Source organism: Scyliorhinus torazame, chromosome 30 (genome assembly GCF_047496885.1).
Source record: "Scyliorhinus torazame isolate Kashiwa2021f chromosome 30, sScyTor2.1, whole genome shotgun sequence".
NCBI classification, from domain to species: Eukaryota; Metazoa; Chordata; class Chondrichthyes; order Carcharhiniformes; family Scyliorhinidae; genus Scyliorhinus; species Scyliorhinus torazame.
In genome coordinates, this window is record NC_092736.1 from 13,038,073 (window position 1) to 13,053,172 (window position 15,100).

Here is a 15,100-nt window from a genome sequence, read left to right on the forward strand (position 1 = left end):
TATAAAATGACCACTTGTGGCATCTAATCACAGCCACTAACTTTAAGAGAAAATAAACTGCAACGGGCAAAAAGCTCTTCTAGATACATCCGTGACCGAATTTTTGGCACTGAAGGCATAATTTCACATTTTACGGATGAGATGAAACTTTCAAGTGTTGTGAGCTCTGAGGAGGAGGGTGTTCAACTTCAAAGGGATCCCGGACAGATTGGTGGAGCCAAGGGGCAGATGGGATTTCGTGCAGAGAAACGTGAAGTGACACATCTGAGAAAGAAGGCGGAGTGGCAACGTCAAGTAAAGGGCACAATGCTGACACAGGATTCCGGAGCAGAGGGGTGTATGTGCAGACATCATTGAGGATGGCGAGGCTGGTTCAAAGCGTGGTTAATAAAGCATATAAAATATAATAATCATCTTTATTATTGCCACAAGTAGGCTTACATTAACAATGCAATGAAAATCCCCCAGTCGCCACACTCCGCCGCCTGTTCGGGTACACAGAGGGAGAATTCAGAATGTCCAATTCACCTAACAAGCACGTCTTTCGAGACTTGTGGGAGGAAACCGGAGCACCCGGAGGAAACCCACGCAGACACAGGGAGAACGTGCAGACTCTGCACAGACAATGACCGAAGCCGGGAATCGAACCTGGGACCCTGGCGCTTTGAAGCAACAGTGCAATCGAGAGCATGGTATCCTGGCCTTTATTACTAAGCGCCTGGAGTGCAAAATAATAAGTTATAACATAGGAATATGGAGCGGGAGTAGGCCATTCAGCCCCTCGAACCTGCTCCACCATTCAATAAGATCACGGCTGATTTGATAGTAACCTCAAATCTGCATCCCACGTTCCCTGATAACCTATCACCACCCTGCTTTCCGAGAACCATTACACATTCTCCCCGTGCCTGCGTGGGTCTCACCCCCACAACCCACAACCCAAAGGTGTGCAGGGTAGGTGGATTGGCCATGATAAATTGCCCCTTCATTGTAAAAAAAATTGGGTACTCTAAATTTACATTAAAAAAATCCAGGGTGACACTACTGACGGAAAGCTGCACAGTTGAGGTGCTGCTTTCATGGGAGATCCCCACCTCCATATCCCCTCCCGTTGATAAAAAAGATCCCCTGTAACTATCCTGAAGTAGAGCGGGGAGATCTCCCTGGTATCTGGACTACCATTTACCCCTCAACCAACATCACACAGTTGATCTGCTCACAAACTCATTATTATTTGTGGAAGCCTAAGGTGGCACGGTGGCGTGGCGGTTAGCACTACTGCCTCATGGCGCCGAGGACCCGGGTTCGATCCCCGCCCCGAATCACTGTCCGTGCGGAGTTTGCGCATTCTCCCTGTGTCTCTGTGGGTTTTGCCCCTACAACCCAAAGATGTGCAGGGTAGGTGGATTGGCCACGCTAAATTGCCCCTTAATTGGAAAAAAATGAATTGGGCACTCTAAATTTCTTTTAAAAAAATTATTTTTGCTGTGCGTAAATTGTCTCGAACGTTACAACAACTCCTTTGTTGTAGAGTGCGTGTGTGTGCGGGGGTCCTACGATCATGACAGGCGCTATATAAATGCAAATCGTTATTCTGCTGGACCGTTTACCGTTCATTTGGCGTCTGCCTTTACAAGTAAATCATGAAACCGCCCTGATTAGATATTTGTAAAGAGTTAAGCTTCCTCTGCTGCCTTTGGAACGCGAAGTGCCTTGAATGTATTTAAATAAAAGTTCAGGGAGCCTGTCGCCGGCCGGACACGGGGTGGTCTGAGTGAGAATATAGACCCCCACCCCAATTGTGCACCAGTAATGTCAGGACTAATCCCAGTTCTTAATTCCAGCGTCTCATCGTATGGATTCCCCCCCCCCCACCCCCCGCCCCTGCCCCCCATCCCTCCCTCTCTCTCTCTACCCAAATTGCGAAATGTGTTTAGGGCTGGCACTGAATGAGGTTCGATCACATTCGTGCATGTGACTTGCGGCCAATCAGGCGCGCAGAAGATGCTTATAAAAAAGGATGCCTGCTCCAGATACCTCTCACTCACAAACTTGCCAGCGGTGGTGGCAGTTAGCTAGCCTTCTCATTGTGCCAACACCGACTTGTTCTTTGTAGCAGAAACGGTTGATTGTACTTGGGAGTGACGAAAGAGGTAGGCACGGGATGTGTGTGTGTGTCCAGCCCTGTGGAAATCTGCATACTCCCAGGTTTGCACTTTGAGAGTGTTTTGTGTGTGTGTGTGTGTCCAGCCCTGTGGGATTCTGCATTTACTCCCAGGTTTGCACTTTGAGAGTGTTTTGTGTGTGTGTGAGAGAGGGGTTTGAGATGCGGGCTTTGCGCACAGCTCCAGACGCGGGGCTGCAATGGGACAGCGCGAAATAAAAACGCGCCCAACGCTGCAGAGAGTGTGTCTCTCCGCAGATGCTGGCAGACCCGCTGAGATTATGCAGCATTTTCTGCTTTGCACGTTTTAAAAATAAAGCCTGGAGTTTATTAAATGGAGTTTGTGCACATTTGCTGCACATTTTTTTGTGCAAAAAGGCTGTCAAAAAGAAAATGCAGCAGTGAAATGGCAATGAAGTGATTTTAAGCTGGTGTTTGGTTCCTGAATGATGTTTGTGAATTGAAAGCATTTTAAGGAGCAGCTCATTCGGGATGTTCCCAGAATGGGGGGGCCAGGGGGGGATTCTTGCTTTTGAAGTTTGAATGTTGTTCTCTTGTCTCTGGCAGGTTGAATATGATTCGGAGTGTGGGCGCCGGATTGATGGCTAATTTGATGGCCGGCTCGGTCACTGAAGTGTTTGTGGGACTCGCCGTCTTCTCGCTGATCTTCCTGCTGGTCCGTGCCCGCCGGGGGAGGGTCCCCGAGGGGCTGAAGCGGCCGCCCTGCCCGCCCACGCTGCCCTTCATTGGGCACAGCCTGCGCCTGGGAGCCAACCCGCACCTGACCCTGACCGCCCTGAGCCAGCGGTACGGGGACATCTTCCAGATCCAGATCGGCACCCGGCCCGTGCTGGTGCTGAGCGGCCTGGAGACCCTCCGGCAGGCGCTCATCCGGCAGGGCGACGACTTCGCCGGCCGCCCCAACCTCTACAGCTTCCGCTTCATCAGCGGCGGCAACAGCCTGGCCTTCAGCGCCGACTACTCGCAGGTCTGGCGGCTGCGGCGCAAGCTGGCGCAAAACGCGCTGCGCGCCTTCTCGGCGGACGAGTGCAAGAACTCCACGCACTCCTGCCTGCTGGAGGAGCATGTGTGCGGCGAGGCCCAGCAGCTGGTCCGCGTCTTCCTGCAGCTCATGGGCAGCCGCGGAGCCTTCGACCCGGTCCGCTACATCGTGGTGTCCGTGGCCAATGTCATCTGCGCCCTCTGCTTCGGCAAACGCTACAACCACGACGACCAGGAGCTCCTCGACATCGTCAGCGTCAGCGACGAATTCGGCAAGACGGCGGCCTCGGGCAACCCGGCCGACTTCATCCCCATCCTGAGGTTCCTCCCCAACTACTCCATGGCCAAATTCATCGACCTCAACAGGAGGTTCATCAACTTCGTGGGCAAGATTGTCACTGAGCATTACCGCACCTTTGACAAGGTAGGGAGCGCCTGACTGGCACGTTGGCACCCGCCCTGGCTAACAACCAGGGCTGGACACACACACACTACTCTCAAAGTGTCACCCTGGGGGTAAATGCAGATATGCACCGGGCTGGACACACACACACACATAAAACACTATCAAAGTGCAGCCCCGGGGGTAAGTGCAGTTTTCCACAGGGCTGGACACACACAGACTACTCTCAAAGTGTCACCCAGGTGTAAGTGTAGATATGCACAGGGTTGGATACACACACACAAACACTACTCTCAAAGTGCAGCCCCGGGGGTAAGTGCAGATTTCCACAGGGCAGAACATACACACACCACTCCTCTCACTAACACCTCTCTCTCTGTCTCTTGTTTTTTTCAGGATAACATTCGCGACATAACCGACTCCCTGATCAATCACTGTCAGGACAAAAAGGTGGACGAGAATGCCAACATTCAAATATCCGATGAAAAGATTGTGGGCATTGTGAATGATTTATTTGGAGCGGGTAAGGATGGCCTTTCTTCTTGAGATCCCAGACTTTGGTGGGGTCAATTGCCCAGTTTCCAAAACCTCTCCCACTGCAATCATGTTATGATGCGGAGGTGCCGGCGTTGGACTGGGGTGAGCACAGTAAGAAGTTTTACAACACCAGGTTAAAGTCCAACAGGTTTGTTTGGAGTCACTAGCTTTCGGAGCACAGCTCCTTCATCAGGTGATTCCAAATAAACCTGTTGGACTTAAAAATAAATAAATTTAGAGTACCCAATTATTTTTTTTCCAATTAAGGGGCAATTTAGCGTGTTCAATCCACCTACCCTGCACATCTTTGGTTTGTGGGGGCGAAACCCACGCAAACACGGGGAGAATGTGCAAACTCCACACGGACAGTGACCCAGAGCCGGGATCGAACCTGGGACCTCGGCGCCGTGAGGCTGCAGAGCTAACCCACTGCGCCACTGTGCTGCCCTCACCTGTTGGACTTTAACCTGGTGCTGGAATCATGTTGGGAAGGTTTTGGAAGCCAGATTTTCATGTCAAAGGGTCCTGTAATCAGGTTGGTCAAATCCCTTTGCAAACTGGAGTCCTCTCTTTGGAGACTGATGCAATGGGGTCTTTACCTCAATGTTACTGACTTGTCTCTTCCCTTTCTTTGTGATTCTGTTGCAGGATTTGACACGGTTACCACGGCCATCTCCTGGAGTGTAATGTACCTGGTTCAACACCCTGACATTCAGAAGAGACTACATAAGGAAATAGGTGAGTCTACCTGCAAGTGGACAGTGTTCTCTTTTACTTCTTGGTGAGCATTTGCAGCTGGGGATTTTACCAGGAACTGACCTTCTGTTTCCACCCCCCCTCCCCCCTTTTGTCCCTTTCAGATGAGACCATTGGCAAAGATCGGAGCCCCCGGATTTCGGACAGGTCCCTCTTGCCCTATACAGAAGCTTTCATCCTGGAGACCTTCCGACACTCGTCCTTTCTACCATTCACCATCCCTCACTGGTAAGTCAGCTCGGGCATGGGAGGCACCCACCTGGCTCAGGTGGAGGAATTCGGCCCATCTTCCCTGTGCTGGCTCTTGGAAGCCACTCTTCAGTGAGTGTCACTCCCCGGCCCTTGTTCCTCACAGTCCTGTCATTATTTCATAAGATCTGGGGGCAAGGAGACAAGGCCATTCAGCCCATCATAGCCCGTTCCTGCCATTCAGGAAGATCATGACTGATCTGATTGTGCTCTCAGCTCCACTTACCTGCCAGGTTCCCACATAACCCCATAGCCCCTTTGTCCATCAGAAATATGCCTAATTCCTGCCTCATGGTGCCGAGGTCCCAGGTTCGATCCCGACCCGGGTCACTGTCTGTGTGAGTTGTTTGCCCATTCTCCCCGTGTCTGCGTAGGTTCCCCCCCCCCCCCCCCCACACAACCCAAAGCTGTGCAGGGTAGCTGGGTGAATACGCTAAATTGCCCCTTAATTGGGGAAAAAAAAAGAATTGTGTACCCTAAATTTTTTTTAAAAATGTGTCTAACTCGGCCTGGAATATATTAAATGACCCACAGCCGTCATTATTCTCTGTGTCAGAGAATTCCAAAGACTAACCACCCTCTTGAGAGAAGAAATTCTTCCTTATCTCTGTCTTCAAATGGGAGACCCCTTATTTTTAAACTCTGCCCCGAGTTCTCGATTCCCCGATCCTCTCAGCATCTATCCTGTCAAGTCCGCTCAGAATCTCCAATCAAGATCACCTAGCTCTTCTAAACGCCAAAGACTAAAGGCCTAACCTGCTTAACATTTACTCCTCAGACAACCCTTCAACCCAGGAATCAGCCTAATGAACCTTCTCTGAACTGCTTCCAATGCACGTTTGTCATTCCTCAAGCAAGGGAACAAAGCTTTACACAGCACTCCAGGTGCGGTCGCACCAATGCCTTGTACAGTCGCAGCAACATTTCCCTACTTTTATACTCCATCTTCCTTGCAATAAAGGTCAACATTCCATTTGCCTTCCTAATTAATTGCTGTATCTGCATGCTGACCTTTTGTGATTCAGGTACAAGGACACCCAGATCCCTCAACACTGCAGCATTCTGGAGTATCTCTCTTTTTAAATAATATTCTGTTTTTCTATTCCTCCTTCCCAAAGTGGACAACCTCACATTTTCCTACATTATACCCCATCTGCCAGACTCTTGCCCACTCACTTAACCTACTGGTATCACTTCGCAGACTTTGCATTCTCCTGACAACTTGCATTTCTACCTATCTTTGTATCATCAAGAAATCTGCCAATAATACAGTTGGTTCCTTCATTAGTCATTGACAGATCCGAAATAGTTGAGTACAGATAGAATTCCTACAGTGCAGAAGGAGGCCACTCGGCCCATCAACCCCACACGATGCTGAGGATTCGGGTTCGATCCCGGCCCAGGGTCACTGTCCGTGTGGGGTTTGCACATTCTCCCCATGTATGCATGGGTCTCATCCCCACAACCCAAAGATATGCAGGGTAGATGGATTGGCCAGGTTAAATTGCCCCTTAATTGGGGAAAAAAATGAATTGGGATCTCTAAATTTAAAAAAGGTTCGCACCAACTTTCCAAAAAATCATTCTACCCAGGCCCCCTCTCCTGGCCCATCCCCGAAACGGCACTTATCGTTTGGACACTAAGGGGTCATTTATCATGGACAATCCATCCAACAGGCAGGTCTTTGCACTGTGGGAGGAAATCAGAGCACCCGGAGGAAACCCATGCAGACACGGGGGAACGTGCAAACTCCACAAGGACAGTTACCCAAGGCTGGAATAGAACCAGAGTTGCTGGCGCTGTGAGGCAGCAATGCTAAACACTGTGCCATCGTGCCGCCCCATATCCTTGTGGCATTCTGATGTTTGCCAAACTGAAAAGTATCCATTTATCCCAATGTCATTTCCTGTCAGTTAACCCATCGGTCAATGTCATTTCCTGTCAGTTAACCCATCGTCTTGAAAATGAAATGAAATGAAATGAAAATCGCTTATTGTCACAAGTAGGCTTCAAATGAAGTTACTGTGAAAAGCCCCTAGTCGCCACATTCCGGCGCCTGTTCGGGGAGACTGGTACGGGAATCGAACCGTGCTGCTGGCCTGCCTTGGTCTGCTTTAAAAGCCAGCGATTTAGCCGAGTGTGCTAAACCAGCCCCAGTCTTTCATGCTAATGTATCACCCATAGCACCATGAGCTCTTATCTGCTTATATGTGGCACCAAATACATTACATTTTCTGGTTCCCCTTTATCTACCTTGCCTGGTACATCCTTAAAGAATAAATTTGCCAAACACGATTTCCCTTTCACACAAACAATATCTATCTGTATGATTGTGTTTTTTCGGGTGGCACGTGGCACATTGGTTAGCACTGGAACTGCGGCGCTGAGGACCCGGGTTCGAATTCCTGCCCTGGATCACTGTCAGTGTGGAGTTTGCACATTCTCTGCGTGCCTGTGTGGGTTTCACCCCCACAACCCAAAGATGTGCAGGTTAGGTGGATTGGCCACGCCAAATTGCCCCTTAATTGGAAAATAAAATAATTGGGTACTCTAAATTTTTTCTAAAAAAATGATTGCATTTTTTCCCAATAATGGAGCAATTTAGTGTGGCAAATCCACCTACCCTGCACATTTTGGGTTGTGGGGGTGAGACCCACACAGACACTGGAGAATCTGCAAACGCCGCATAGACAGTGACCCGGGGCCGGGATCGAATCTGGGTCCTCAACACAATAAGGCAGCAGTGCTAACCACTACACCACCATGCCACACTGTATGATTGTATTAAGACTTTCCAAATAGCGTTTAGTCTTAATTTTCCCAGTAGCGTTTCTCCAGTTTTAAGTTCCTCCCCTTTGCCTCTTTATTTTTTTTAACATTCTTGGGATGCTTTCTGTGTCATCTGCTGTGAAGACTGATTCAAAATATTTGTTCAAAGTTCCTGCCGTTTCCTTGTTTCCCAAGTTAATTCCCCAGTCTCATCGTCAATGGGACCAACACATACTTCAGCTACTCTCTTCCTTTTTTATATACTCTTCCTTTTTATATACTTGTAGAAGCTTTGACTGTCAGTTTTTATATTTCTTGATATATTTCTTCCTTTCAACATATTTACCCAATTTCCTTTTTGAAGTTACGATCAAATCTGAAACAGTTGATGGGTATTAATTATTATCCTTGTGCACATATAAATACTGAATTGCTGGGACACTGAATTGAGACTAAACAAGTTAATAAACTCTCTCTGTAAAGAAAAGCTCTATGCCTAAAGGTTTCAGCTTTACCAATTGTCTTGGATCCTGTTAACATCCGCTTCCACTACTCTTTTTCTGACAGTGCACTCCGAAGGATAACGACTGGAACAGAGTTCTTCAAAAGCACATTGCAGACCTGATTCAGATTGTTGACTCTGCTAGGCTATCCAGCAGGCCTAAGCACCGAATCACTCTGCTTCACCTCCCACCCCCAAGTCCCTCACTGATGAGGGCTGGAAATCTCCCTCTGGAACCTCCACCTCACACCCTGAGCCGGGATCGAACCTGGGACCTCAGCGCCGTGAGGCAGCAGTGCTTATCCACTGCGTCACCGTACTGCCCACGGCACTATTCTAAGAAAAGCGGACAAGCTCCCCCTGATGTTTTGACCAATATTTATCTCTCAACCAACATCACTGAAACAAGTGACAGGGTCACTTAGCTCAATACTGATTGTGGAAAGTTGTTGCTAGCTTATTTCCTTCCATGTTTTCCTTTAATCTGTCTGTCTCGTTGTCTTTCCTTCCCTCAGAGGTTCCCTCCAAGCTATTCCATTTTGCACAAAGTGATGTTCTGAATAGGTTGTTGCTGCACATTCTTCACTTTTGTGTAGTCTTCCAACCAGGCACAGCTCCGAGAAATAGCCCATTCATCAATGGAGGCTAGCTTCCACAATGTAAAATCTCGTATTCGGGGATCCTTCCCTGTGCCATTGGGGGCCAAAGGGCATAGAGAGTTGGTTTCCATTGAACAATCAAGCCACTTCCCAGATAGCCAACCTGTGAGTCTATTCTGTGGCCTGGAGCAGAAAGTGGGATCTGTTGAGCAGGATCAGTCCAACTATTTGCCCCTCTACTACCCAGGTTTCCATGGAGACGTTTCACGCGTTACCCGCCAATAAACGTTTCTGACACAGGATGTCAAATGAAAGCGTGGTACTAAAATCATTGTTTTACATTTTAGCACAACGAAAGACACAGCACTGAATGGATATTTTATACCCAAAAACACTTGCGTTTTTGTGAACCAGTGGCAAGTGAATCATGACTCGTAAGTATGCCTTCGTCTTGAAATTGGGGGATTTGAACTGGTTGTTACTTGATGGCGAGAGTGGGAAAAAAGTTTAGAAGTCTGAAGGGCGTTGTAGTCAGGGTCACTTTGCCATTCCAAGTTTGGAGTTGCATATTTTGCCTGACTACCTATATAGACGTTAACTGGGCTTTGCTGCCACCCAAAGTTAATCTGTAAAAATCACTGTGGAAGAAGTCTTGATCTGAAGCCCTAAACATGAAGGAGCATTCATATGACCATGTTTGGGTCATCTTTAACTTATCACACCTTGGATTGAAGAGATGCCTGCAGCCCTCACCTACGCTCCAATAAAGGTTGCTTTGGCCTTTAGATATACAGGGTAGGGGAGATGGGGTGCACCAACAAGCAATGAGAAGGGGGAAGATTAAGTCCTGGTTAAATTTGCTGGAGAAGGAGAAGAATATATCTTTGACCCATATTGGTGTGCTAGCTGTTGCTGTTGGTATCTTTTCCATAACTCTGTGTCAATACATTTTGCCCACAAAATGGTCAAACAGGACTGGTTTTGGTGGTTTAAGTGGGTTGAGTTGCTGCTGCAACACCATTGATAATGGCCTCTTTAACTATGTATTTAGAATAATTATGCCACCTCTGTGCTGCTGTATTGGTTTTTATTTTGCAGAAGCAAGTAAAATTATGGTATCTGTTTGCAGTACTTCAATAAGTGTTGCTACGGAGATTCCAAGAGTCTTTCACATGTGCACGATTGTCCATGTGCCAGCATGTACACATGTGACTCAATGTAGTACATAAGCCAACATGTACACATGTGGCTGAATATAGCGCAAATTGTATGTACTTTCGTACGGTCATTTCAACTGCTTCAATTAGACCTATTCATTTTTTAAAAAATAATTTGGAGTACCCAATTATTTTTTTCCTATTATTTAAAAAAAAAAATTTAGAGTACCCAATTCATTTTTTCCAATTAAGGGGCAATTTAGCGTGACCAATCGACCTAGCCTGCACATCTTTTGGGTTGTGGGGGCGAAACCCACGCAATCACGGAGAGAATGTGCAAACTCCACACGGACAGTGACCCAGAGCCGGAATCGAACCTAGGACCACGGCGCCGTGAGGCAGCAGGGCTAACCCACTGCGCCACCGTGCTGCCTTTTTCCAATTATTAAGGGGCAATTTAGCGTGACCATTCCCCCTAACCTGCACATCTTTGGGTTGTGGGGGTGAAACCCATGCAGACACGGGGAGAATGTGCAAACTCCACACGGGGCTGGGATCGAAACCAGGTCCTCAGCGCCGTAGGCAGCAGTGCTAATCACTGTGCCACCCCCAGACCAATTCATTTTTACTAGTCTAATTTTAATTGTTTGTCTTTGAGGCTGCAATCAATGTTGTAGTTACCTGTGGAGTGTAATGTGTGGTGTATACACTAGTTGTACCGTTGCTGGGTCAAAATCTTGGAAAACTCTCCCTAACATGTGATGTGCCGATATGATATAAACAGCGGTGGGACCTGTGGATCCCAGAGGTTATTGACAAAGGCGCTCTGAATGGGTACAAAAGCGGGTGTTGCTTTTCACTCCAACCTGCTAACCAGCAGTGAAGTGGCCCTGTTCGCCTAACATTTAAAAACATTGTTAAGTAAGTGCCCTATTGACTGAAGTAGTCTAAAGTCATGATGAGTTAAGCTTTCTGGAGGGACCCAGGATCCCTCTGCTTCAACGCACTGAGGAATTAAATTGGGAGCCGACTCCCCAACGTGTACTCCCACTCTCATACCAAAACCGTTCGACATCAACTCAAGAGAAAACAGCAGTGTAATCATATCTAGAGATGACCGCCTCTTTTTCGTTGTTCAACAAGATATTCTTTTCTGAATCTGTTTGCGTAGGCTGCCTTGGCAGCTGCATTTAAAAAAATCCCTCACTTTGTGGTTCGATATTGCATCAAAGTACCGGATGCATAATCATTGGCAGTGTGAAAGTACCTCTTAAAGGATTGGCACAAGTTCAGCTGAGTGTTACTGCAGCTATACACTGACTTACATCAGCGGAATGTGTGCAAATCACTGCACCAGCATAAGACACGCAGTAAAGCTGCTGTGTTCGAAACGAGTTCCCTTTCTACAAAAGTGATCCAATAAGGCTTATTTCCCGAGGGGCTGTTAAGGGTGCCAGGCTTTGATGTTTAACTGTTTATTTAAAAGTTGATCGAACCGAGTTTGGAAATAAGTGGTGACCCTTTTAACACCGAGAAACAATTAGAAAGCAGTTAATACTGGCCTCAGGAAGTTCCTTACTTGTTGTTATTAAAGCTTGGCTATTACCTCAACCTGTTGAGTTCTTTTCACAATACTGTAAATGATACATGGATTGTGTTCTTCTCTGAAACAGTCTTACTGCAAATTCTATTTTAAATTATTATTTTAAATATCCATGAAACTCAAGCTGATGAGGCAACTCTTTTTCCAAGCACCTATATTATATTTTCATTCATGGAATGGGGGTGATGCTGGCTAAGCCAGCATTAATGGGCCACCCGTAATTAATTGGTCATGAGAAGGTGATGGTGAGCTGCCTTCTTGAGCCGCTGCAGTTTATGTGGTGTTGGGACATCCACAGCACTGTCAAGGAGGGTGTTGCAGGATTTTGACCCATCAACAGTGAAGAAGTGGCAATATTGCTCCAAGTCAGGATGGTGTGTGACTTAGAAGGGAGCCTGAAGGTGGTGGTGTTGCCCTTGTCCTTCTAGGTGGGTAGAGTCTACAGGTTTGGGAGTCGCTGTCAAAGACTTCTGGTGCGGTGTGCCCCTGCCGGCAGCGGGATTCTCCATCCCGCCAACCAGCCAATGGGGTTTCCCATTATGGGCAGCAATAGAAACTCCTTGGGCGTGGGTGCGCTGCCGGCGTAACGGAGAATCCCGACAGCAGAGAATCCAGCCCTTGGTGTCCCCATTTCAGGCCGGCACAAGAAGACCATTGTTCTCTTTCATTCCAATTAAGGGGCAATTTAGCGTTGCCAATCCACCTACCCTGCACATCTTTGGGTTGTGGGGGTGAGATCCATGCAGAAATGGGGAGAATGTGCAAATTCCACACGGACAGTGACCCGGGGCCAGGATCGAACCTGGGACCTCGGCACCGTGAGGCAGCAGTGCTAACCACTGCCCCATCATACCGCCCCCCCCACCCACATTTTTTTTCCTGTTGAGCATTGTGAATCTTTGGAACTCTCTTCTCCAGAGGCAGGTAGATTCTTGACGAACAAGGGAGTCAAAGATTATCGGGAACTGAGGCCACAATCCGATCCATCGTGATTTTATTGAATGGTGGAGTGGGCTTGAGCTGATTGGACTACTCCTCCTGGTTTGTACTGTCACGTGAGAGTACCTTTAAGAAATGGATGTTTATCCAATAGCTGCAGTGATGTCAGAGTGTGGGTGGAGCTGGGCTGTCTGTCTGTTTTTACTTTCGCTTTTAAGCTGGCACCTACAGTGTGTGTTTAGTTTAGTTTTCAGAGTTGGAGCTGTATCCAGCCAAACAAGGTGTAATTTTAATCTCTCTCTGTATGAAAAGCATGTCTTAAGAGCACTTGCTAATTTAAAAGTGGTGACAGCTCTCAGTAGAGAATTTAAACCTGATGTCTTTGTTAAAGATGGTATTTGTCTTATGAATGTTGCTAGGAAAGAGTAAGGGTTACTTATAGAGTACTGTATTCTTTAGGGGGAGTATTTGAGTTGATAGTTGCAAAGATGTTTACTGTGTGTTTATAAAATGTTAACTGGATTCATATAATAAACGTTTTGTTTTACAAGTACTTTAGATCTCTGTTGCATCACACCTGTAGAGTGGGCCCTGTGCTCCCCATAACCAAAATCTATTTAAAGTTGTGGGTCAGGTGAACTCTATGATACACTTTGGTGTTCTTTAAACCCTGGCCCATAATAGTACGTTTATGTCATAGTTTTCCCTCTTGTGTATTTCAGGACACTCTGGAAAGACCCATTTGTCTTCTGCCCAGACCGGTTCCTAAACCCCGATGGAAAAAGCATCAACAAAGTGGAAAGCGAAAAGGTGCAGCTATTTGGCATGGGAAAAAGGAGGTGCATTGGAGAGCCCATTGCTCGCACGGAAGTCTTCTTGTTTTTCACCACGCTTATGCAGCAGCTGCGGTTTGAGAACAAACCGGGGCAGGACATTGATATGACCCCGCAGTATGGACTGACTATGAAACACAAGAGATGTGAAGTACAAGTGGTGAAGCGTTTCCCTGCTAAGGTCTCTGAATGAGCTACAGTGTCTTAATTCTGCAGGAGCTAAAAAGGAGAATAGAACTCTATTTTTGTACATTATAGATACATACCAATGGTATGAGGGAATATTCACACCTTAACGTGTAAGTTTTTTGTTATGTTTAATGTAATGCGCTGCTGATGTGTCACTGATGCCTTGTATTTAAAATACCAATGAAGAATTATCTTGCTGTATAAGCAGAGCCGAAGAATGAAGAAAATGAAGTTTGAGAACTGTATTCAAATGTATCTCATTTAACAATGTACTTGTATTTTTTAAGTATAAAATATTTTACTATCAAAAATAATGTAATAAGGGAGATATTAGATTGCTTCTTTATACTGTATAAAGGGACATTCATGATTTTTATACGTATGAAATATGTCAGATCAAACAGAAGAATTTGTTACGAGGAGAAATAAAATAATGTGAATTTACGTAGCATCTTACTATGTTTTCATGGCATCGCAAAACATTTAACAACCAACAAGTTACTCTTTTTAAAAAAAAATTTAGAGTACCCAATTATTTTTTCCAATTAAGGGGCAATTTAGCGTGGCCAATTCACCTACGCTGCACATCTTTTGGGTTGTGGGGGCGAAACCCACGGGGAGAATGTGCAAACTCCACACAGACAGTGACCCAGGGCCGGGATTTGAACCCAGGTCCTCAGCGCCGTAGGCAACAATGCTAACTACTGTGCCACCGTGCTGCCCTACAGGTTACTCTTAAAGTGCAGTTACTGCTGCTTTGTCAGCGAAATGGGGAAAATTCTAGAAACGCATGGAGGGAAATAAAGGCGGAAAGTGCCAAAACAAATGCACAGCCAGTCATTCAGCAGCTGGAAAGGGAAAAGAAAGGTTAACTGCACAGGAACAAAGTCTTCATCATAACTGAAGAGGATAGGTATTCTGGATCCATGTGGGGGGGGCACGGTAGCACAGTGGTTGGCACTGTTGCTTCACAGTGCCCGGGTTCGATTCCTGGCTTGGGTCACTGCCTGTGCGGAGTCTGCACGTTCTCCCAGTGTCTGCGTGGGTTTCCTCCGGGCGCTCCGGTTTCCTCCCACAGGTCCCGAAAGACGTGCTTGTTAGGTGAATTGGACATTCTGAATTCTCCCTCAGTGTACCCTAACAGGCGCCGGAATGTGGCGACTCGGGGATTTTCACCGTAACTTCATTGCAGTGTTAATGTAAACCTACTTGTGACAATAATAAAGATTATAAAAAGATCAACAATGGAAATGAGGGAATTCAGCTACAGGGAGAGGCGACAATGAAACTGAATGTTCTCAGCAGGTTAGAGAAGGCTATGGGGAGACTTTAGAGTCATGTTGGAAATTATGAAGTGTTTTCGTTAAAAAAAAAAATTATTTTAATAAATTTAGAGTA

At 46.7% G+C, this 15,100-nt stretch overlaps 1 protein-coding gene across 1 annotated transcript; it reads left to right on the plus strand.

Moving 5' to 3' along the window:
* The first annotated feature begins 2,010 nt into the window (after positions 1-2,010).
* On the plus strand, positions 2,011-14,146 carry cyp1a (cytochrome P450, family 1, subfamily A). The gene is made up of 7 exons (XM_072492838.1): positions 2,011-2,153; positions 2,732-3,590; positions 3,966-4,092; positions 4,755-4,844; positions 4,967-5,090; positions 9,329-9,415; positions 13,403-14,146. Exons 2-7 carry the CDS (start codon positions 2,739-2,741, stop codon positions 13,704-13,706), a joined length of 1,584 nt encoding a protein of 527 aa, XP_072348939.1. The 5' UTR covers positions 2,011-2,153; positions 2,732-2,738; the 3' UTR covers positions 13,707-14,146.
* The last annotated feature ends 954 nt before the right edge of the window (positions 14,147-15,100 follow it).

Excerpts from the sequence above, each read along its gene's own strand:
- cyp1a (XM_072492838.1), top strand. The coding sequence starts at position 2,739 with ATGATTCGGAGTGTGGGCGCCGGATTGATGGCTAATTTGATGGCCGGC. Across the intron at positions 3,591-3,965 it reads ATTACCGCACCTTTGACAAG|GATAACATTCGCGACATAAC; the intron begins GTAGGGAGCGCC and ends TGTTTTTTTCAG. Across the intron at positions 9,416-13,402 it reads TGGCAAGTGAATCATGACTC|GACACTCTGGAAAGACCCAT; the intron begins GTAAGTATGCCT and ends TGTGTATTTCAG.